Source organism: Rutidosis leptorrhynchoides, chromosome 6 (assembly GCF_046630445.1).
Source record: "Rutidosis leptorrhynchoides isolate AG116_Rl617_1_P2 chromosome 6, CSIRO_AGI_Rlap_v1, whole genome shotgun sequence".
Taxonomy (NCBI): Eukaryota; Viridiplantae; Streptophyta; class Magnoliopsida; order Asterales; family Asteraceae; genus Rutidosis; species Rutidosis leptorrhynchoides.
Genome location: NC_092338.1, coordinates 19,957,980 through 19,982,583, shown reverse-complemented (window position 1 = coordinate 19,982,583; position 24,604 = coordinate 19,957,980). Strand labels below are relative to the sequence as shown.

The 24,604-nt window shown below is 39.6% G+C and overlaps 1 protein-coding gene and 1 pseudogene across 1 annotated transcript; one reads left to right on the top strand and one right to left on the bottom strand.

Moving 5' to 3' along the window:
• The first annotated feature begins 1,474 nt into the window (after positions 1-1,474).
• On the top strand, positions 1,475-4,038 carry LOC139853448 (uncharacterized). Its single transcript, XM_071842843.1, has 5 exons — positions 1,475-1,748; positions 1,816-2,027; positions 2,115-2,744; positions 2,829-3,149; positions 3,301-4,038. Exons 1-5 carry the CDS (start codon positions 1,475-1,477, stop codon positions 4,036-4,038), a joined length of 2,175 nt encoding a protein of 724 aa, XP_071698944.1.
• A 5,071-nt stretch (positions 4,039-9,109) lies between these two features.
• LOC139853447 (uncharacterized) overlaps positions 9,110-24,604 on the bottom strand; it is a 135,884-nt pseudogene continuing 120,389 nt past the window's right edge.

The window sequence follows — 24,604 nt, the reverse complement described above, 5'->3', positions numbered from 1 at the left end:
TTACTACCTCAAGTTACTTGGACAAGATTGCTGTAAAAGAGGAGTAAAAACCTAGAACCAAAAGAGTGATGAAATTGGATGAAAGATTGGAAGCAACTTAAGACATAAACTTGAATTGAAAGTTGTATTTTTGTAGTGTTTTTGTTGATCTTTTTATGGTGGTGTTTAAGGTGATTCTTGAGAGGATTTTTGCTGGAGTTCTTAGAGAGACATGAGGCTAGTAAGTGTGTGTGTTTAGCTAGAGAAATGATGTTCCAAAAATTGAAAATGGATGCATGTATTTATGGTGGTGTAAAAGGTGTATAAATTTGTAATTATGTGAAAAGATCTTTTAATCATGTGAAATTGTCATACTAAATAACAAAAGTAGTTACCTTATACATAAGGCATGAACAAGGGCTGGTTGGTGGTGATTTGATGTGTATATACCAATAGTAAATACGTATAGAAGCTAGGTATGATACGAGTACATATACTCTAGATATACGTATAGAAATCTTGTGAAAAATGGAATGAGGATTCAAATATAGCTATCTTTTGTGAATATACTTATATTGTTTTATGTATTTAAGTCTTTAAAAGTGATTAAATACATTATATATACGATATATGTATAAACATTATAGGTCGTAAGTATTTATGTCAAATAACGTTATGTATAGTTATCGTTTTGAAAGCTTAAGTTAGTAGTTTCAAAATATACTTATAACTTATTGTTATTAATACAAAATGAGATATTTAAACATCCTTAAATCATGTTAAATATGTATATATACATATATATACACAAACGTATAATTAACATATATTGTATAGTTCGTGATATCATCGGTCAAACTAGACGGTTAAACGTTATGTAAAACTCTTTTCAAAATCATAAATCTCAACAATTTAGATTGCTTATCATGTTGGTAAGTTTTAATTTATGTAAATATTAATCTTATAAGTGTAAAACGATCGGAAAAATCCGGGTCGTTACAAACCCGGTACTAGTCAAGAAAGCCAACGGGGCATGGCGCATGTGCGTTGATTTCAAAGACATCAATAAGGCATGCCCATAGGATAACTATTCGCTACCTGAAATTTACTGGAAGGTCGAATCGCTGCCGGACACCGATTCAAGTGCTTCCTTGACACATACAAAGGGTACCATTAGATTCAAATGGCAGAAGGAGATGAAGATAAGACGACATTTCACACTGATCACGGCATCTTCTATTATACTACGATGCCTTTTGGAGTAAAGAACGCCGGAGCAACGTATTAACGAGTGATCGACGCCACCTTCAAGAACCAGATAGGACAAAACGTTGAAGTGTACATTGATGATATAGTAATCAAAAGCCATACGGAGCCGTCTCTCCTTAAAGATATCCAAGAAACGTTTGATTCCTTGAGGAAAATCAATATGAAACTCAACCCGGAGAAATGCAGTTTTGGTTTCTAGGAAGGAAACTTTCTTGGTCACGTCGTGATGCCACGAGGCATTACAGCGAATCCGAAGAAGATTCAGGCGGTGGATGAGATGTTATCGCAGCGTACGAAAAAAGATGTACAAAGCTTGAACAGGAATCTAGCAGTGTTGTCCAGGTTCTTGTCAAAAGCAGCGGAGCGCTCCCTACCATTTTTTCTGGTGTTAAAGGCGTGCATAGGCAAAAGTTTTAACTGGACGTCGGAAGCAGAAAATGACTTTCAAGACATGAAAGCGTTAATCAAAACCCTACCTACATTAATGGCTCCAGTATCGGGTAAAGTGTTTGTTTTAGCTAATGACAGACATTACATACTTGTTTACTGACGTTCCAAAAATTTCAGGAGAAACTTTAACCGTTTACTTAGCAGCAGGAGCTGAAGCGATCAGCTTGGTATTAATTGCGGAACTCGACGGAACCCAAATGTCGGTATACTTTGTCAGCAACATTTTGCAGCATGGCGAGGTCAATTATAATCCAGTCGAGAAACTCGTCTATGCACTAGTTCATACCGCAAGGAGGTTGAGGCGATACTTCCAAGCGCATCACATTTTGGTACTAACAGATACGCCTATCAAATAGGTACGATGTCTTTGGAATGAGCATATACGTCAAAGAACATTTCTAACCTTCTCATGGCAGGTTTTAAGCAAGCCGAAAATCTCCGAATGGATGGCAAAGTGGGCAATTGAACTGGGAGAGCATGAAATTAGCTACGCGCCGCGTAACGCCATCAAAGGGCAAATCATGGTCGATTTCATGGTAGAATTCATTAACTCAGGGCCACCAACAGCTGCCAACGAAACGGCACCCCAAACCGTCACGTGGGAACTATACACTGACAGAGCGTCGAGTTCAGACGGGGCTGGTGCCGGCCTGATACTTAGAAGCCCCGACGGCGAGGAACACACATACACCTTACGTTTCGCTTTCTCTGTTTCTAACAATGAAGCAGAATATGAAGCGTTGCTCTCCGGGTTACGTATTGCGGAAAAAATGGGTATCAAGGCACCAAAGGTGGCAGTCGATTCACAACTGGTGGCAAATCAGGTGAACGGATCATTCGAGGCCCGGGATCCTGAAATGCAAAAATATCTGAAATTGGCGGAAGAGCTGGCCAACAAATTTGACTCTTTTTCAATCACGCAAGTACCGCGGTCAATGAACAAAAAGGCTGACGCCCTCAGCAAGCTTGCTTCGCTGACATTCAGTCACTTCGCTAAGGACGTATGGGTGGAGGTCGTCAACCAAAAATCCACCGACGTGGTACAGGTATCAAGCCGTCGCGCTTATAAAACCTACACCGCTAGCTTGGTAAAATAAATTCCATAACAATTGTAACGTGATGCTTTACAGGTGGCGGCACCAGTTGAGGAGGTAAACACTTGGATGAACCCAATCGTCGACTATCTAAAAGATGGAACGTTACCCGCTGACAGCGTAACGGCCAAGAAAGTCGGCATGAAGGCTCCCATGTATGTTATATGTGACGGCGTGCTTTACGAGAAGTCGTTCTTGGGTCCATTATTGCATTGTGTGGGTCCACAAGAGGCTGAAACAGTAATAAGGGAAGTGCATGAAGGAACTTGTGGAATGCATTCGAGGTTTCGGACTGTTTTAGGAAAAATCATGCGTTTGGGTTATTACTGGTCATCCATGTACCGTGACACTAGTGATGTAATCAAGAATTGAATTTCTTGTCAACGCCACGCGCCACAAATTCATGCACCATCTCATGAGTTGATACCCGTCACATTGGCTTGGCCATTCTACAAGTGGGCAATCGATTTGGTTGGCCCGTTCCCTGATGGATGGCACCTTGTTGTAGCGGTTGACTTTTTTACAAAATGGGTTGAATTTCATTTGGGAAGAGATAGTATGCCGTTTCGGGGTACCACACGATATTGTCAGTGACAACGGAAAGTATTTCGCACACGATCCATTTCGAGCTTGGTGCGAAAGGCTAAATATCAAGCAAACGTATTGTTCTGTCACTCACCCTCAAGCTAATGGACAGGTTGAAGTCACTAACAGGGACATTGTATCCGGCATCAGAGGTAGGTTGGATATGGATAGGAAAGGTTGGGAAGATGAGTTGCCAATGGTTCTGTGGGCGTTCCGCACCACACCAAAAGGAAGCAATCGCGAAACACCTTTTAGCCTTGTTTACAGTTCAGAGGTGGTCATCCCGGCAGAAATTGCGGTTCCGACACAATGTGTCATGGAATTCAGCGAGGAAGCTAATATGATACAGTTAAGGGAAAACATGGACTTGTTAGAGGAGCGCCGATGCATGACGGCGATACGCAAAGCGGCTAACAAGCAGAAAATCGCCAAGTATTACAACCGGCGTGTGCGCGAACGTTCGTTCCGTCCCGGTGACTACGTTTGGCGCAATAATAATGCCAGCAGAGTTGAAGACCTTGGCAAGCTAGGACCTAACTGGGAGGGTCCGTATGAAGTTGTGGGCGCCCTCGGTAACGGGGCGTACAATTTGAAAACTCCTGATGGCAAGTTCGTGCCACGTACATGGCATGCAACCAATCTCAAGAAATTCTATGTTTAGAATATTTTTGCACGTTGAACTATATTTTCTATTTTCAATGTTTCTTTTAATTATGTGACTGATCATCACAAATTTGTAAGCGCGATGCGCAAGGGATTGGTTTATTTGAATTTAATGCACATTCCTGTTTCTTTAATGCATTACGTAACTGCTTATGGCATCACTTCGGTGTTTTTATACAAAATGTAAATATAAGCCCATTCATATGTTACACACACCTTGAACAAAGAATATTCTAGCTTTCAGACGGCATGAACGGCGCTTCGCGTTGAACCTATGTTGAAGTGACACCGTAACTGGATGCTTTCGGGTTTCGTATCCGCCGCATTCATCCTGGCATGGTCTAGATACATGCTAGTCATGACATTTATCAAGTATAACCTTGACACACCACGCTACCGTGACGACGACAGCGTGACGAATATTTTCTAAGCGATACACATTAATGAAAATAATTGCAACATGGCAAATATAATTACATCCATTCACAAAATGGTTACAATTACATCCAAAAAAGAAAAAGTTACAAAGGCCCTAAACTATTCGAGAATCATCTGTTCGATCTTGGCCGTATCCAATCCCGGCTGACTCCCAATGGCCTCGATGAATGGAACCTTGACCGCCTTCACCTCCTTCGCAGCCACGTCATACTTATCATACGCGTCCAGATCAAAACCATTCTGGACTGCGTCTGATAGCGGATCCGGAAGAGTAACCTGTTCATTCATGACGATGTACATTTCTAAATCCCCTACACTTTTAGCAGCGTCTAGTAGCCTGCCGAACGGTCCCATGACCGCAGGCGACGTGATGGCCTTTGTGAAGATGTGGGGAATCATAGAGCGTAACTATTGAAAATCATCCGTTTCCTTCTTGTGGGCAACGGTTAGTTCTTGAACCTGAGTAGCGAGGAGCTCCTTGCTCGCCTTCTCCTCAGCTAACTCCTTTTGGGCCACCACTAAGTCTGCAAGGGCCTATTTTTCCTTATCCATAACGGTGTTTAAGTTCTTGGCAGCCCGCTGTGCCTCCCTTAATGCCACCAGCTTTTCATGCTGCACCTCCGCCGCAGCCTTCTTGTAGCCCTCCATCTCCTCCCTTAACATCTTAGCTTCATCGCCAACCTCCTTCACCAGTGACTCTACCTGACGACAACGCTGCTCGGCGTTGTTTGAACGAACAATCTCATCACGGGTCAATGCTAGACCCTGATGAATATGCTGTATATGCACTCGACGCGCAGCATTGTCCGACATCTTTTTAAGCTCATCCACCAGAGAAATGGGGCATATCCTTTGAAGGTACTCAAATTGGGAGTACGCGTCCCCATGGGACACGTCCCATATGACGTTAAGATGAGAAAATGTCGGTTGTTTGCCAAACCTGAAAGAATTAGGAAGCTCCTGGGATTCGCTGTGATGACTTGACTGTTGATGGCCGGAACCAGTGCCGGAGCTTGACAATGTGACAACCTTTTCGGGTTGTTTCACGTGAGATATGTCTTCAATATTGACCACTGGAGGATTGGCCAGACCCCCTGAAACAATAACTTTTATTAGTTTCCGCCATTGCAACCTCGGTGATGTGTTAGGATTATTGTCAAGATTATAATAATACCCACCGTGGCTGGGCTCATACTGAAAGCTTTCCAAGTTGCTTTCAGCTATCTCCTTGGCAGTCTTGACTCTTTTGTTACCCTAGGAGTAACTAGGAATGTTGCGGGACTGTAACGCTTTTGCCCAATAGGAGGATTCAGCGTGGCAACGGATATCGGCTCAGGGTTAGTGATGGGTGTTGAATATTGAGTTTGAGCCCCTCCTTCCGTTTCGGTAGCAGCAGTGGTCGAAGATTTAACGGCAGGTTCCATCGGCTTCTGGGGATCACCTTTCGGAAACTTCGACACCGACACCTTTTTAAATTTGAGCCCTTCAGTGCTCGAGCGACGAATGGCTTAACCAAAATCCATCTCTGCAAAACATAAATGATAAATATAAATAAAATAGGTGGAATGAGAAAACTTACAAGAACGCTATGACAAGAAGAGCATACCCATTCCGTTGTAGATCACCATTGGCACTTTATTTGCTGAAGGCCAGTAACACTGAACGTTACCCAGCTTTAGCATCATGTCGGGGTAAGGACGCATGTCAAGCTCAATGTCCTTACAAAAGTTGAAGAGATCTTTTTCCTCCGGAGTCAGCTCTGGTGTCTTAGACAACTCCGGAGAATGAGTAAAATGCAATGGGATCAGATGGGCATGCCCTTCTCCTAGCGCGTCCTGGTGAACAAATATATACATATCCCTCCAGTCATGAAGGGATGGGCCACCACTAAGTCTGCAAGGGCCTGTTTTTCCTTATCCATAATGGTGTTTAAGTTCTTGGCAGCTCGCTGTGCCTCCCTTAACGTCACCGGCTTTTCATGCTGAACCTCCGCCGTAGCCTTCTTGTGGCCCTCCATCTCCTCCCTTAACATCTTAGCTTCATCGCCAACCTCCTTCACCAGTGACTCTACCTGACGACAACGCTGCTCGGCGTTGTTTGAACGAACAATCTCATCACGGGTCAATGCTAGACCCTGATGAATATGTTGTATACGGGCTCGATGCGCAGCATTGTCCGACATATTTTTAAGCTCATCCACCAGAGAAATGGGGCATATCCTTTGAAGGTACTCAAATTGGGAGTACGCGTCCCCATGGGACATGTCCCATATGACGTTAAGATGAGAAAACGTCGGTTGTTTGCCAAACCTGAAAGAATTAGGAAGCTCCTGGGATTCGCTGTGATGACTTGACTGTTGATGGCCGGGACCAGTGCCGGAGCTTGACAACGTGACAACCTTTTCGGGTTGTTTCACGTGAGATATGTCTCCAATATTGACCACTGGAGGATTGGCCGGACCCCCTGAAACAATAACTTTTATTAGTTTCTGCCATTGCAACCTCGGTGATGTGTTAGGATTATTGTCAAGATTATAATAATACCCACCGTGGCTGGGCTCATACTGAAAGCTTTCCAAGTTGCTTTCAGCTATCTCCTTGGTAGTCTTGACTCTTTTGTTACCCCAGGAGTAACTAGGAACGTTGCGGGACTGTAACGCTTTTGCCCAATAGGAGGATTCCACGCGGAAACGGATATCGGCTCAGGGTTAGTGATGTGTGTTGAAGATTGAGTTTGAGCCCCTCCTTCCGTTTCGGTAGTAGCAGTGGTCGAAGATTTAACGGCAGGTTCCATCGGCTTCCGGGGATCACCTTCCGGCAACTTCAACACCGGCACCTCTTTAAATTTGAGCCCTTCAGTGCTCGGGCGATTAATGGCTTAACCAAAATCCATCTCTGCAAAACATAAATGATAAATATAAATAAAATAGGTGGAACGAGAAAAATTACAAGAACGCTACGGCAAGAAGAGCATACCCATTCCGTTGTAGATCACCATTGGCACTTTATTTGCTGAAGGCCAGTAACACTGAACGTTACCCAGCTTTAGCATCACGTCGGGGTAAGGACGCATGTCAATCTCAGTGTCCTTACAAAAGTTGAAGAGATCTTTTTCCTTTGGAGTCTGCTCTGGTGTCTTAGACAACTCCGGAGAATGAGTAAAATGCCATGGGATCAGATGGGCATGCCCTTCTCCTAGCGCGTCCTGGTGAACAAATATATACATATCCCTCCAGTCATGAAGGGATGGGGATTTCTTTGAAGTAAAATTGCACTTCTTTTCAAACGTGTACCAGCCTTTGCCAGATGCTTACAATTTGAACGTCGCACAAAAAACGTTCAAAAGCGCCGCACGACCTTGCCCCCGGAAAAACATTTCAAAAATAATCACGCGTTGCCACGCGTGAGGATGCAACTGGGAAACACCAACTTGGTAGTGTTCCAACACGGACGCCACGAAAGGCGTCAGCGGTAAGCGTAGGTTCCCAACCGATATGGCTTTAATATACAGCGTAAAATGATCGGTTGGTGGCGTATGGGCGCGTTGTTCATCCGTCGCCACCATTGTATGCCATCCGGCAAGCGGAGGATAATCAATTATGAAATCCTCGAGTAAATTTAAAGTAACGTTACTGCGTTCCGTAGCAACGTCCGCCTTCGACATTATTAATGGCTTAACCTTTTTAATAAATGAAACGGTATGCGAAGGCAGAATGCAGGACACGAAAGATCAGCAACATAATTAAATATTAATTTGTGTGCGAAAGGATTAAGTAAAAATGAAAAGGGTTAAAGCCCCTATTTATAGGAAATACTTTGAGTGGGCCTCAACCATGGGCTTTAATCTAAAACGTACACGTGTCTTTCCATCATCGCTTCATGGCTGTTCGATTCGCGTCTATCCATTTTTTACAGCTGTAACCATGATGGCGTTTACCTAGGGAGCAGTAAATTTGGCGGCTGATTGGACGTTTTCGATGTCAGAATCACTCATGATGTTATTTAAATATTATAAAATTCGATTAATCATCATTTTATAATGCATAAATGCTGTCATTTCGCATGACTTACCTGTGGCGATAATTAGGCTTACAGTCACATAGTTTGGTCACGTATAATTACCTTTTGTACCTAACCAAACTGGGGGGACTTAATGACGTACGTCACGTCACGTGTCTGGTCACGTGACACGCATGACGTCCATCACACGAGCTTACCGGGAACCTAAAGCTGTGTCACGTGAAACACACGCGATGTCCAGTCAAATGGACAACTCATGTACTTAAGTAGCCGTCACGCGATTGGTAGAGTGACGTAGTTACAAGGTTGACCCGGTATTGCTGAGCTGGACCACGTCCCTACATTTCAGGAACGTGGATACGTGGAATAAGTTGTAGGCATGATTAGGAGGTTCTAGTGGCAGTTACAGATCATGGGTGCTATCATAATGACTATCATGCATAACCGTCATTTATCAATCTATAAATAGCATCCTTTGGCCTTATTTGAGGGCCAATCAATCAACCGGTCATTTCATGCACACTAACCTTCTTCTGTAGCTTACCTTGGAGGCTCGAAAAAAGACAAACAACACCACCACATCTATCTCCCATTTAACCGAAGGAACCCTTTTCAAAGGTTAAATTCTCTTTTTAATTCACTTGCACTAAGACCGATCAAATTTGGTTTGACTAATCCCTAAGTGTAATCCAATAACATGTCTTCTGAAATAACAAAACAACTCATACGAAATAGAAAACATAGCATCATGATCAAAAGTGTTTTATTAACCTCGAAGATAGATTTTATAAGTGCTTCGTCCTCCTCTTCAAGCTTATCATCTTGCTGTAGATCGATCATGAAACAATGTAAACAACAATAGTGTAGTACAAAAATAGTGTTGACAATATAGAAGATCTATTAATCGATTGTCGGTACCTATATTGGAGATGATCGCTGCAAGGCTTCAAGCATTGTATCCACGCTTACATGTGCATGCCTTGATTGCAAAACAAAGAAAAAATGTATTTCAGTATATAAGATAGTTTATTATCAGTAAATATATATGAATGCGTGTGTAGTTGTAACAAAAACCTTCATGGACTTCATTTCATTCCATCTCTCATTTTGAATCGAGTGTTATATTCTCCAACGACTTCATTGCATCTCCCATCTCTTCAGCATCTCATTTTAGTTTCTCCTCCTCGCCAACCTAAAACAATGCACATGTTCATAATTAAGAAACCATATGCTCATCAATAGCCGGTTCAACCCAAACCACCTGTTTTAAGTGCGGGTCTATACCCATGCCAGGTGGGTTGACCCGCATACACTTTTTTTTTGTCTATGTTTCATTTATGATTAATCATCTAACTATGATTACAAAAAAAACATGTTAATACCAATATAATTTAAATATCAGAATAAGACAACTTAAAATGTTGAATGCATCAAAATATAACTTTAGCAAACTTTCAACGCGTTTGACTCACCCTTCTTTTAGCCAAAATTTTGCAGCTGACTCAGGTGAAACAAAACACTACCCACATTGACACATTAACAAGTAAACGAGTCAGATTTGCCACTACTAATACACGTAATCAACAAGGAAAGACATATTTATCTCATATTGTGCTTAAAAGTTTACCTCATCTTCTGCGCACCATGGTTCAAAATTTCTCGCAGCTCCCAATTCAACAGTGTAATCAAAGTTTTGAGGGTCTGTCTTCATGGTAATCTCAACTGAACACTTTGTGCACTTAAAATAAAATCTGAATATTTGAATTCCAAGATACGTCTACACAGATAAATAACGTCAGCCGCTTGCATATCATTAAGCTTAAAATGCTACTGTACTATACAATCTGAATATGAAAGGAAGTTATACTGTACGAGTTTATGACAAACCATAAGTTTATTGATTGTGAAGAATACAGTATATAAGGGAGTACAAGTAACAAATTAGCAACTAAGTAGGAGATAAACTAATGCTATCTGATATACAACATGTATTCACATTAGACTCTAATACTAAGATTGAGTTTATCCGTTTGATATTTGAATGTCATCTTTATCCTTAACATGCCCCCGCAAGATGGACGACCGTGTAGAGAGCCTGATCTTGGACATGACATTTACAAATTGATCTCGAGGTAAGGCTTTGGTCAGTGGGTCAGTAAGTTGATCTGCAGTTGACACATGAGCAACCCGAATAGTACCGAGTTGAACCTGTTCTCGAACAAAATGATAAGCTAATGCAAGATGTTTCATGCGAGAATGAAATATCGAATTAGCACTAAGTAAAGTTGCACCCAAGTTATCACAATATATCACCGGTTTAGCAGTAGTAGGAACACCCATTTTGTACCATAAGTTGCACACCCGTAAGATCTCAGCCATGGTAGATGCAACGGCTTTATATCGGCTTCGGTTGAAGATTGAGATAAGAAACGTTGCTTTTTAGAGCTCCATGAATTCGAATTCTTGCCAAAGAACACAACATAGCCCATCGTAGACACATAGTCAAACTTATCTCCTGCCCATTCAGCATCCGAAAAGGCATGAAGATTGTAGGGAGAGTTCTGATAAAGTGTAATACCATGATCAAGAGAACCTGCCAAGTAACGTAATAAACACTTTAACGCTGCCAAATGATCTGTGCGCGGGGCTTGCATAAACTGAGATAATATGTTGACCGTGAATGCAACATCAGGCCGCGTAAGAGACAGATATTGAAGTCCTCCAACGAGCATGCGATATTCAGTAGGATTATCAATGAGAGTGCCCGAGTTAAGCTGCAACGAGCAAGTAGTAGCTATTGGTGTAGCTGCTGGTTTCACATTAGACATATCAGCTCAAGCCAGAAGATCAATTATATATTTCCGTTGACTTAGAAAGAGACCATGTTTAGATGGAATAACCTCAACACCTAGAAAATAGGAGAGATCACCTAGGTCCTTTAATGAAAATCGATGTGATAGTTTGGTGACAAAAGCATTTAAGGAACTCACACTAGGGCTGGTGAGGACAATATCATCCACATAAACGATCAAGTAAATAGGTGCAGCTTCACGTTTGTTGATGAAAAGTGACGTGTCTGATAAGGAACGAGTAAAGCCACAGCCCTGAAGAAAGTGTGTAAGCTCAGTGTACCAAGCCCGCAGAGCTTGTTTTAGACCATAAATTGCTTTCTTGAGCTTGCACACATGAGATGGAAATTGAGCATCGGCAAATCCCGGTGGTTGTGTCATGTACACCTGTTCCTGTAACGTACCATTTAAGAATGCATTATTAATATCAAGTTGTCGTAGTGCCCAGTTGTGGGTAACAACGAGAGTAAGTAAATTGCGAATGGTAGCCGGTTTAACAACAGGACTAAACGTTTCAGTGTAGTCAACACCGGCTCATTGTTGAAATCCTTTAGCAACTAGACGAGCACGATAGCGCTCAATGGTTCCATCGGGATTGTATTTTATTCGAAAAATCCACTTGCACTTTACGACATTGTGCCAGGAATCTGGAGGTACAAGCTCCCATGTGCCAAGATGTTGGAGTACTTTCAATTCGGTGTGCATCGCAGCATACCAGTCAGGATCACGCATTGCTTATGTGACAGTTGTAAGTTCAAGAAACTGAGAAGAAATAGTGGTGATGTTGGCATATTTGGGATTGGGTTTGAATATTTGGTTTCGCGAGCGAGTGATAATAGGTTAATAGTGTACCCCACCTCCGACCCGTTTATCAGCTTCAAAGTTTGCTTCGGAGGATATGGCTACAATATATTGAACGAAGGAAACTTCAGCTACAGTGAATGAGGTCATGGAATCAGAGCAACAATAGTGAGCTTGGAGCCTATAAAACCTCGGTTAATTACAAAGTCAAGGCTAGCGAAACTATTCCTAGCTCGGTGCATGCCTGTTGATATTGCTCAAAATGAACATATATTTAGTCACAATATCTCTCCTAAATAATAAATTTTCATATGTAATTGTATCATATTTCCATTGTAATTGTATAAATAAATAAAAGTGAAGACGGAGTGCGAAAATGAAGAATTAATTGAGAAACCAGTCAAAACGCCTCAAATATACACGTTATACTCTAAGAGGTACAAGATCTTAATGCATACTTGAAGATATACAAGTCAAAAAGCACAAGGTACAAGGAAATAAAGCTCAAAATGCTGGGAAACAAACTATCGTTACAACAAGCCGAAATATCGAAATTCGATGGATGAAATCACAGTTATTAAATGGAGTATAAATTTGATCAATCTTGGTGGCTTCTTTTCTTAAACAAAACAAAAGTATTGATATGAGTGGCAATGTTTGGTCAAGTCATGATGTACTATGGAGTATTATTATGATAGTCACAAAAGGAATAAACCAAATAAATAATTGGCCATGCTACTGATGGGGCTCCTACTTTGTGTTAAAAATGCAAAAGTAAAGAATGCAATAAAAAAGGAGAGTAAATGGAGAAGCATGATCGACTATTACGGAGTATATTATTAATTTAGGTCCTGGATATCATTATAATATTGCAAAGGGAAGGCAAAGTTGGGAATTTAAATATACTCCCTGACACATACATGAGTGTGTCTTCACTACACATAATTAAATAAACAAAAAAAGTGTGGATCACTAGGACACCAACAAACTTCAATTCATGAATATAAAGAAGTGTGTCAACAAACGAGAAGGAGAGTGAGACAGAGAAGTAGTCAAGTTACGAAGTACTTTTATTTTCAGTTTCAATTTCAATTTCACTTGTAGTAAATTAGTAGCTTGGGTATTGTAAAAAGATTATCGCACGAGTGATTTCTATCAAGTTTCTACCACATCCAATTAATGGAAGCTAAGAACTTTTGTGTAAGTTTTATTTACTCTTTTATTATGTATTGTAACTAATTTGTTATTATGCTTATTTAACCCAAGTAGTTATTATGTTTGACTAAAAATAGAAAATGGGTTGATTTAATTTGTACAACGATTAATATTTAGATAAAGAACGACCTTAAGGAAGATTGGGGTTTTAACTATTAATGGGTATGGTAAAATAATTAAGTGACAACTTGTTAAATTACCACTATTTATAATTTACTATATGTATAAATAATCACATACGTTGACCGGACACGGAAGACGGGTTATTTTTATTCATTGAAACGGACACGTGAATGGATTAATGGTTAAAAGACTAGTTAAAATTAAGGTGGGTTACATTCAGTGACAACTGGTGTAATTATTGACATACGTGACAACCGCGTCAAACCATCTAAATAGTAATTAGTTAGAATATTTAACTGTGGTTATAAGATAGAATGACGAGGACACTTGGATTTGATGCTTGTAATTATAGGACTGCGCTGGACAACTCCAGGTGGACATATTAAATATTCTATGGGTGCAAAGAAAATTAACCCAGGGTAAAAAAGTAAAAAAGTAAAAGTTAAACATCGTAAATACTGAAGTTAAATAAGCATAATACTCTTTTATTGTATTTTCATCTCATTTAGTTAAAGTAATATTTATTTACCGCAGTAATTTTTATTTACTTCATTGCTATAATCTAGTTTAAATTTATTATCTTGTTGTTTAAATTAAAAAGAAAAGCTAAAAAGACAAACCGGTCGTTAAACGGTAAATCCCCCGAAGTTACTAAAATTTCTATATATTACTAAATCTAACTTAGTTACTTAATTTACCTAGATAACCTAGTAAAGCACCCAATAAAAGTGTCCATGGATAGACCTCTCGGACTTTACCCAAGCTATATTACTATACGATAGGTATACTTGCCTATTGTGTTTTAGTTTAATTTAGGTAATTTCATGTAGTAAATAATATAAAACTGATAACCGTTTCATACACCCTAGAAAATACATCAAGTTTTTGGCGCCGCTGCCGGGGACACTTTTTGTGTCTTCACAGAGTACATCAGTAGTTAAGTTAGAATTTGTAATAAAAATAATTTTTAGATAATTTTAGTTAGTACATAATAATTAAAACTGAAAAAAAATTAAAATAAAATACAATCTGTGTTGGAACTAGCTTTTTGGAAATAATTGATGTCCATGGAATATGTTGACTTGTGACTAGTTCCTCATGTGACTTGGTATAAAAAAATAAATAAAAAAAACGAATTTTTTTTATTATGGATTGAAAATCGAGTTTTAGAATATTTTGAATTTGGTGTCACGGTTTGAAAAAAAAAAAAAGGTTGAACACGATGTAGTAGTTAGATAATTTTAAAACATAAAGCGCACAAGTTTCTAAAAGAAAAAAAATTATAAAAAAAGAAAAAAGAAAATTTAGAATCATTTTGTTGGGAACAATCGATGTTGGGGTAAATTTCAAACTTGCTCCTTGAAACTTGAGTTGGTGGATAGAAGTGTAGATATAATTTTATTTTATTTTATTTATTTTTATTTATTTTATTTTTTTTTATTTTTTTATCGAGTATATGTATGTGTGTCAGTCTCTATACTAACCTTGGATTCCTATTTGTCTGTCCCATTTGTCTGTTACTAGATTTGAGATTGTAAAAAAAAAAAAAAAAAAAAAAAAAAAAAAAAACCGAAAAAACTAATACAAGGTACAAAATAAATTACTATTACTACATTACTATAACTATAAATAAGAAGGAAGTAAATTGGGAGTTTTTGGGTACTGTGATTGAGCATGAGATAGTGTACTATTACTATATTAATTCTCCATATATAGAAAAAGATCCTAACTCAAAACTTCCTCTTTTCATGCCACTTTTTCATTCTTTATTAAATTAGAGTTAAGTGTTTAATTATTTTTAAATCAGGTTTTTAATTAGCTTTAATTAATTAGAAATTTTAGGATAATTCGTATTAAAATATAAAGATTAGTTTATAAAATATAAAATTAGTTTAAATAATAAATATAATAAAATAATTTTTTTTCTCTCTAGTTATCATTTTTAGTTTAAAAAGAATTTTTAAATTAATAAATTAGGAATTTTTATAAGATATAGTTAATTCTTAGTTGTAATAGGTTATGAATGTACAAATTGAAAAAATCACCAATACGTTCACCACCTGTAACACGATCTAGGAATCTAGCTAATCTCACTACGATAAATTTTTCGTTAGGATCATCATCGAATCGTGCGTCCTCGCCGATTCAACTTTCCGAAAACCCGATTTACGAACTAGAAGCAATCATTGAGCATCTGGAGATTGTCGAGGAAGAAACCTTTAAATCAGAATCCTCTAGTGATTCAGATTCAACAAATTCAATCATGGAAAATCAGGAACCTCTAAGTATGGAAGATCAAATGAGAGCCACACGCACTGGCCAAGGTCATGCCATTACTCAACCAGACATTAATGCGCCAGATTATGAAATCAAAGGACAAATCCTACACATGGTAACTAATCAGTGTCAATTTAGTGGTACGCCAAAAGAAGTTCTAAACGAACATCTTCGAATCTTTAATAGGATCTGTACTCTATTTAAAATCAGAGAAATTGAGGATGAACAGATCTATCTCATGTTGTTTCCCTGGACTTTAAAGGGAGAAGCCAAAGATTGGTTAGAATCACTACCTGAAGGAGCGATTGACACATGGTATGTTTTAGTTGAGAAATTTCTTAAACAATTCTTTCCGGCATCTAAAGTCGTGAGACTTCAAGGAGAAATTGTTACGTTCGCGTAAAAGCCAAATGAAACATTATATGAGGCGTTGACAAGATTTGGAAAGTTGTTGAGAGGATGTCCTCAGCATGGTTTAGACACTTATCAAATAGTGAAAATAATCTACCAAGGATGCGATGTTGCTACACGAAAATACATCGACACAGCAGCTGGTGGTTCCATTATGAAGAAAACCGCAACTGAAGCTCACAAAGTTATTGATAATACAGCATCCCACTCACATGAGTGGCACCAGGAAAAAGATATCTTTCGTTCATCTAAAGCGGCTAGAGCCGATTCTAACCACGACTTTGATTCCATTTCCTCAAAGTTAGATGCTGTCGATAGATGAATGGAAAAAATGACTAAAGATATTCACGCGATACGAATCAGTTGTGAGCAGTGTGGGGGCCACATTTGACGAAAGATTGTTTCGGTGTTGAGCAAACGATGGAACAACGTGAGAATGTTTCCTACATGAACCAAAGGTCGGGAAATAATTATCAAAATAATTATCAACCGCCAAGGAATAATTTTAACCGACCTTACAACACCCCATACAATCCAAATGGGCCTAAGAATAACTCGTATAACCAACAAGGTACTAGCAATCAGCAAAGACCTGGTTTTCTTAATAAGCCACCACAAACCGACGAGAAAAAGCCAAACCTGGAGGAAATGATGACAAAGCTCATGGAATCCCAAGCACAGTTTGTTGCATCTCAAAAACAAACTAATGAACAAAACTCGCAATCATTCAGACACCAACAAGCTTCTATCCAAAACTTGGAACAAGAAGTAAGTAACTTAGCAAGGTTAATTGGTGAAAGAAAGCCAGGGAGTTTACCGAGCGACACGAATACCAACCCTCGAAACGAAACAGCCAAAGCGATTACCATCCAAAGTGGTTTGACGCTTACACCACCTGTTATACCAGTCATTTTCGATTATCCTGTTCCATCACCACAACCAGAACCAGAGAAGGTGACTGAACCAGTAATTGAGAAAGCTAATGAACAACAAGCTGAAATCCCAGAAGGTTCAGTACGACCTAAACCATACGTTAAACTATATCAACCACCGCTTCCTTACCCGAGCAAACAAAGAAAAGAAAGACTCAAAGCCGAACAATCAAAGTTTCTTGACATGTTCAAACAAATAAACGTCAATATTCCTTTCATCGATGTAATTTTAGGAATGCCAAGATATGCGAAGTTTTTGAAGGACCTGATCACAAACAGAAAGAAAATGGAAGAACTTTCAGCTGTCACAATGAATGATGCATGTCCGCAGTATTATTGAACAAGATACCCGAAAAACTCTTCGACCCCGGAAGTTTCACAATTCCATGTTTAATGGGTAGTCTTGATTCAATAAGAGCATTAGCAGACTTAGGTGCTAGTATTAACTTAATGCCTTATTCATTATACGTTAAACTACGCCTTGAAGAGTTAAAACCAACACGAATGAGCATACAACTAGCTGATCGATCAATCAAATATCCTAGAGGGATAATGGAGAATATGCTAGTTAAAGTTGGTACTTTAGTATTCCCAGCAGATTTTGTGATTCTGGATATGGAAGAAGATTCTCGAGTTCCTCTTGTCTTAGGAAGACCATTCTTAAAAACGGCTAGAGCAATAATAGACGTGTTTGGTAAGAAATTGACCCTAAGTATAGATGACGAGAGTGTGACCTTTTTTGTTGATAAGGCCATGCAACAACCTCAATCTACAGATGACGCGTGCAATTATATGCAAACTATAGATGAACATCAAGAATTGTTACAAGAATTTCCAGAATTACAAGGAACAGGCGAATGTTCTTTAGGAGAAGGAACAGAACCAATTGATGAAGCTGAATTATTAGCTACACTCATGGCTAATGAATACGAACCAACAACAAAAGAACTTCAAGTTCTGAAAGAGGAAAACAGATATAGGTACAAATCATCGATTGAAGAAGCACCAACATTGGAATTAAAGCCACTTCCAAACCATTTGAAATACGCATATTTGCATGGTGAATTTCAATTACCTGTAATAATCTCATTCTTCCTTTCTGAAAACGAAAAATCTCAATTGATTTCCATGTTAAAAGCCCACAAATCAGCTATTGCATGGAAGATCCATGATATCAAGGGTATAAGTCCTTCATATTGTACACACAAAATTCTCATGGAAGATGATTTTAAACCTTGTGTGCAACGTCAACGAAGACTAAACCCTAACATGAAAAATGTGGTGAAGAAAGAGATAATTACACTACTTAATGCAGGTTTAATTTATCTCATCTCTGATAGTCCATGGGTAATCCCGGTGCAATGCGTACCTAAGAAAGGTGGCATTACCGTGATCACAAATGAAAAAGATGAGCTTATTCCTACTCGGACTGTAGCTAGAAGGCGTGTTTGCATTGATTATAGAAAATTAAATGACGTCACCAGAAAAGATCATTTTCCCTTACCTTTCATCGATCAAATATTGGAAAGGTTAGCATGAAACAGTTACTATTGTTTCCTTGATGGTTTTTCAGGGTATTTTCAAATCCCAATCGAACCCGAAGACCAAGAGAAAACCATCTTCACATGCCCATATGGCACTTTTGCGTACAAACGCATGCCATTCGGACTTTGCAATGCCTCTGCAACCTTTCAAAGGTGCATGATGATGATTTTTCATGATATGATAGAAGAATGCATGGAAGTTTTCATGGATGAATTTTCAGTCTTCGGTGACTCTTTTGAGTCGTGTCTTTCAAATCTTGAACGAATGCTTATTAGATGCGAGAAATCAAATCTAGTGCTTAACTGGGAGAAATGCCATTTCATGGTTAAAGAAGGCATCGTTCTAGGTCTTAAAATCTCAAGTGAAGGAATTGAAGTGGATAAATCAAAAGTTGATGTAATTGCTAAACTTCCACATCCTACCAATGTCAAAGGAGTTAGGAGTTTTCTAGGGCATGCCGGTTTTTACCGACGATTCATTAAAGATTTTTCTAAAATTGCCACTCCAATGAACAAACTCCTCGAAAATGATAATCCATTTGTCTTCTCGGACGAATGTATTAAATCTTTCAACATTCTCAAAGAAAAGCTCACCATTGAGCCAATCATGATAGCGCCAAACTGGGCCCTTCCATTTGAGCTCATGTGTGATGCAAGTGATTTTGCAATAGGAGCCATTTTAGGTCAAAGGATAGAAAAAAGATTTAAACCCATTTACTATACTAGTAAGACTTTACAAGGAGCACAAATGAACTACACAACCACTGAAAAGGAACTCCTTGCTATAGTTTTTTCTTTTGATAAATTTTGATCATATCTTGTTCTAGCAAAAACAGTTGCCTATACCGATCATTCTACTCTTAAGTACTTGTTTTCAAAACAAGATGCTAAACCACGCCTAATTCGTTGGATCTTGCTCCTGCAAGAGTTTGACATCGAAATCCGAGATAAAAAGGGAGCAGAAAATCTTGCCGCCGATCATCTTTCACGTCTTGAGAACCCTAAACTAGATACTCTCGATGAATCCGCGATACAGGATGACTTTCCTGATGAACATCTCATGAAGATTGAGATTGAAGAACCACCATGGTTCGCACCAATCGCAAACTATTTGGCATGTGGATTTCTTGAAAAGGGTATGTCGTACCAAAAACGAAAGAAAATCTTTAGCGACATTAAACACTACTTTTGGGAGGATCCACATTTGTTTAAAAATTGTCTCGATGGAGTAATACGCAGGTGCGTATTCGGGAATGAAGCTAGACAAATCTTACTACATTGTCACACAGGACCTACAGGAGGGCATTACGGACCTCAACTCACGGGAAGAAAGGTCTACGAGGCTGGATTCTATTGGCCTTCTCTTTTCAAGGATGCCCATCTTCTCTGTAAATCATGTGATGCATGTCAAAGGGTTGGGAGAATAAGTCAACGCGATGAGATGCCACAAAATGCCATTCAAGTCTGCGAAGTTTTCGACATTTGGGGCATTGACTTTATGGGCCCTTTTCCAAAATCTCATAATAATCTCTACATACTCGTTGCTATTGATCATGTGTCAAATGGGCGGAAGCGCAAGCTCTCCCAATAAATGATGCACGAGTTGTAGTCAACTTTTTGAAACGTCTTTTTGCACGGTTCGGAACACCAAAAGCTTTGATAAGTGATCGGGGTACACATTCTTGCAACGCTCAACTTGAGAAAGTTCTTAAAAGATATGGGGTAACTCATAAGATATCGACAGCTTATCATCCACAAACAAGTGGACAAGTTGAGAACACTAACCGAACATTAAAACGTATTCTAAAGAAAAATGTAGGTGCAAATCCGAAGGAGTGGTCCATGAAATTTGTAACAACCCAAACCAAACCACGTTCGAACCCGCTTAAAGTATCACAAAAAAAAAATTTGTTTGTTAAGCAACTGGCGCGGCGCGCCAGTACCCCGCACGGCGCGCCGATCTGGTCTGTCCAAAAAGTCTTGAAACGTGAAAATGTTTGACCACTTCCCGACGTATGTAGACAAAACGCTTTTCACAACATATTCATATATGAAAAACTAACACGTTCCATTCATAAAAATAAGTTTTACGAGACCGGGCCCACATCGGCCGTTTTACGACTTTCGTACAAAATTCAAGTTTTCAACCACATGATTTTTAACACAAAATAAAGCCGAGCATGGCGATTGGGGATACGCTACCCGATCCTAATCAAATCCAAAAGCAAGCCTCTAAAGCAAATACGCGAGTCCACTAGTTCCCACGCTTACCCGAGCCACCGTATCCAAGCAAATCTATAAAAATGTAAACAACGAGAGGGTAAGCTAATGCTTAGTGAGTGATAACATACTACAAACATATGTATGTATAAAATGGACACGCCACACAAATATCAAATACCGCATACCGAAGCATCCCTGTATAAGGCAACTACACTAAGCATACCGTACGATCTCTAAGCAACAAGCTAAAGATATCAACAAGTAAGTTCACCAACGACGATGTGAACAACGCCAATAAGCTACACCCGGAGGGTTAGCTACAACACAACAATACATTAATATATATAACAATATATATACGACCAAGGTTAACCCTTTAACCCAATACCGAGAACCAAGTACCACAATGAAGATTGGTCGAACTACACGAGCCTTAGTAATCCGAAACCACACGAGATTACTATCTTCACGACATTGAGGTTGGCCGAACTACACGAGCCTTAGTAATCCGAAACCACACGAGATTACTACCTCAATAAGATGACCGAACTACACGCGTCATCATGAATCCGAACTACACGCGATTCACTTCTCCAATACCAAAACCCACGGTCATGGGATTATAAAATCCACCACATCGGGTTATCCAAAACCACATCACAATACATGTGATAACGTACACACAAGTGTACACCTCGCCAAGAGGAGGTCAACCAAAACGCACAACCGTGCCAATTGGACCTATAAACAAGTCCATCAAAACCACCTATATGTGAAGTGAGCTCTATAACCGAGAACCACTTCACCCGACCCGCACCCATCCTACACATACATATGCACATAGGATATTAACACTCACCTTGTCGCCTTGATGAACGCTTCCAAATAATCCGCAACTCACCGAAGGAATGTACCTATTCCATTATCATAAATAGCACAACACAATTAGGATGGATTTACAAACCAACCCAATTCGACACTTAGTGCAATTTCGACCCAAATGCACTTTCAAGCAAAAACCGCGCCCAAACTAACCAACATTCACTAACGCAAGTGAAAATGGTCCTAATATGCCAATTAAACCCAAACCCAAGTGTTAAACACTTATCGTTCTCAAAACGCCCATAAACCCTAATTTTGACCCATAAAGTCAAAATCTCACCAATTACAAGTTTTGACACCAAAACATATATAACTCGGTTTTATACTTCAACTTAATCCATTTTAAATTTATAAACCTCATCGAATCGACATTCGGGTCATAAACATCAACAAACCCTAATTTTGACTCTAGTCAAAATTAGTCAACCACAAGAACCCTAAAGGTCTCCAAATCATCAATAATCACTAATACTAGTGATTATACACCATTTACAAGTCTTAAACATGGTTAAATCATTAACCAACCCAAAACCCGCCTTTAACACTTATTAACCCGAATCTTGGTGTTAATCTTCAATTAACAACTAAATGGGTTCCATCTATGAATCATACAATCAAAAGCCCCAAAATTGAATGATGAACACAAAAACGAAATTCGGAGTAAGAGCTTACCACTAGTATCACCGCGTAGCTAAGAACGAGGGGAACATACTTGTCTACTACGCCAAAGATCAAAACCCGCTTCTTCCTTTCCAAAAATCCCTTAGAATCAAATGGGTGTTTGAGTTCTTGAGAGAAATATGAAAAGAAAAGGAAAAAGAAATGAATAAATGAAATGGGTGGATGAGGTTAAGTCCCTAAATCTGGCTCAAATGCAAAAAGACCAAAATGCCCTTTTAAAAACTCTAAAATAGCCAAAGGGGTCTGCCAGTGACATATGGCGCGGCGCGCCATAACCCCGCGCGGCGCGCGACTGGGCAGAATTAGAATCCAGGTCTTACAACTCTCCCCCACTTAAAATCGATCACGTCGTGATCTTCACCACTTAACCAATTCGGACTCACTCAACGGTCCTCAATCATATCCCAATCCGAACTTTCCTAGACAATTCTTCCCAACAAATCGCCTCTAACAACTAAAATCGTCACCCGCGATTTATCAAACTCGTAATCCCGAGCACTAAAACCATGCTCAATCCCTCACACCAAGAAATACTAAACCAGTCACGAACCGAGATATCAACCCAAAGCATACCATACCAAGTACATCACTAGTAACCACCGCACATCAAAATAAAGTCAACCATCTAAACTGACGAAGACCGCAAAGAAGCGAATCCTTACGGATTACCCTTAACACTAAACATCCCTTGTAGTGCGCAATGCGACCAATACGCAACTACCGTAACATCATAATCCAACGGTTAAAACCGATAGCGCCCAAAATGATTATGGCAACGCTAGATCCCAAGGTGTACAAAATCGACTATTGTCACACCCGTAACAACATGTGAGCGAAACACGGCTATCGCATCACTAAACATACAACATGGTCCTCGCGACCCCAACATTGGCGTATCAAACGACCAATAGATCAAATATCATGGCCCTCACGACCCAACCATCGGTGTATAAAACAACTGATAGATCACACATGGTCCTTACGACCCCACCATTGGTGTATAAAACAACCAATAGATCAAACGTCATGGTCCTTACGACCCCACCATCAGTGTATAAAACAACCGACAGATCACACAACACGAAGGATGGCCGAAAACACATGCGCCTTAGTGAATCCGAACTACACGCGACTCACTACCTTCACCGCAACAACAATCGGGATTGGCCGAACTACACGCGCCTTAGTGAATCCGAACTACACGAGAGTCACTATCCCAAAAGAATGAACGAACTACACGAGTCATTTGTGAATTCGAACTACACGAGACTCACTCCTCAATACAATGACCAAAACCACACGAGTCGTTGGTGAATCCGAACTACACGCGATTCACTTCCACAATAAGATGACCAAAACTACACGCGTCATCGTGAATCCGCAAACACACGCGATCCACAATCTCAACACAGGAATGGTACTCGCATTTTCCACCGGTACTCGCATTTCCCGAAAATGTTATACCATGCCGATATAACACTACTCCCAATCTCAACACCGGATGAAGTCAGCGAACCCCGTCAACGGTCATGCTTCACCGATATAACACCACGCCCATGATGAAGTCAGCGGACCCTGAAAGTCATGCTCCACCAATCACGTACTACCATGATGAAGTCAGCGGACCCCGAAGGTCATGCTTCATCAATCAACTCCCTTTTGGCCTCGAACAACGAGTAGCGTAACATCGCGCTCTGCTACGCCATAGTGAATCCTAACGGATACCACTAACCATTCACACAATCGAGCAAGAACTGCCTATATCAAACATAGGTACCCAACAATAGTTCTCTAAAAGAAGATCCGATACGCACATCCCTTAACCGAGGGATTTCACCCTGCTCGCCCAACACGTCCATTATCTCTCAACGAGATTTACCACATTACCACCTCGGTGATAATTTAAATCCAAACCATAAGTACAATCTAACTGAAATTGTTCTCTACCACAAATCGACCAGAACTAGGTCCCAACATGTGACGACCCGGAAATTTCTGACTAAATTTAAACTTTATCTTTATATTATTCTGACACGATAAGCAATGTTTGTTAAGTTAAATCTCAAGGATTTTAAACTATGTTTATACATTCATTTAAACCTCGACCAAATTCCAATGATTCACGAACCATTAAATGAACATATATGAATATGTATGTATATGTGTATA

Bases quoted from the DNA above. Each gene is read 5' to 3' on its own strand.
- LOC139853448 (XM_071842843.1), top strand. From the start codon at position 1,475: ATGCCACGAGGCATTACAGCGAATCCGAAGAAGATTCAGGCGGTGGAT. The intron at 1,749-1,815 runs GTAAAGTGTTTG...CAAAAATTTCAG, and splicing joins ATTAATGGCTCCAGTATCGG to GAGAAACTTTAACCGTTTAC. The intron at 2,745-2,828 runs GTATCAAGCCGT...GATGCTTTACAG, and splicing joins AATCCACCGACGTGGTACAG to GTGGCGGCACCAGTTGAGGA.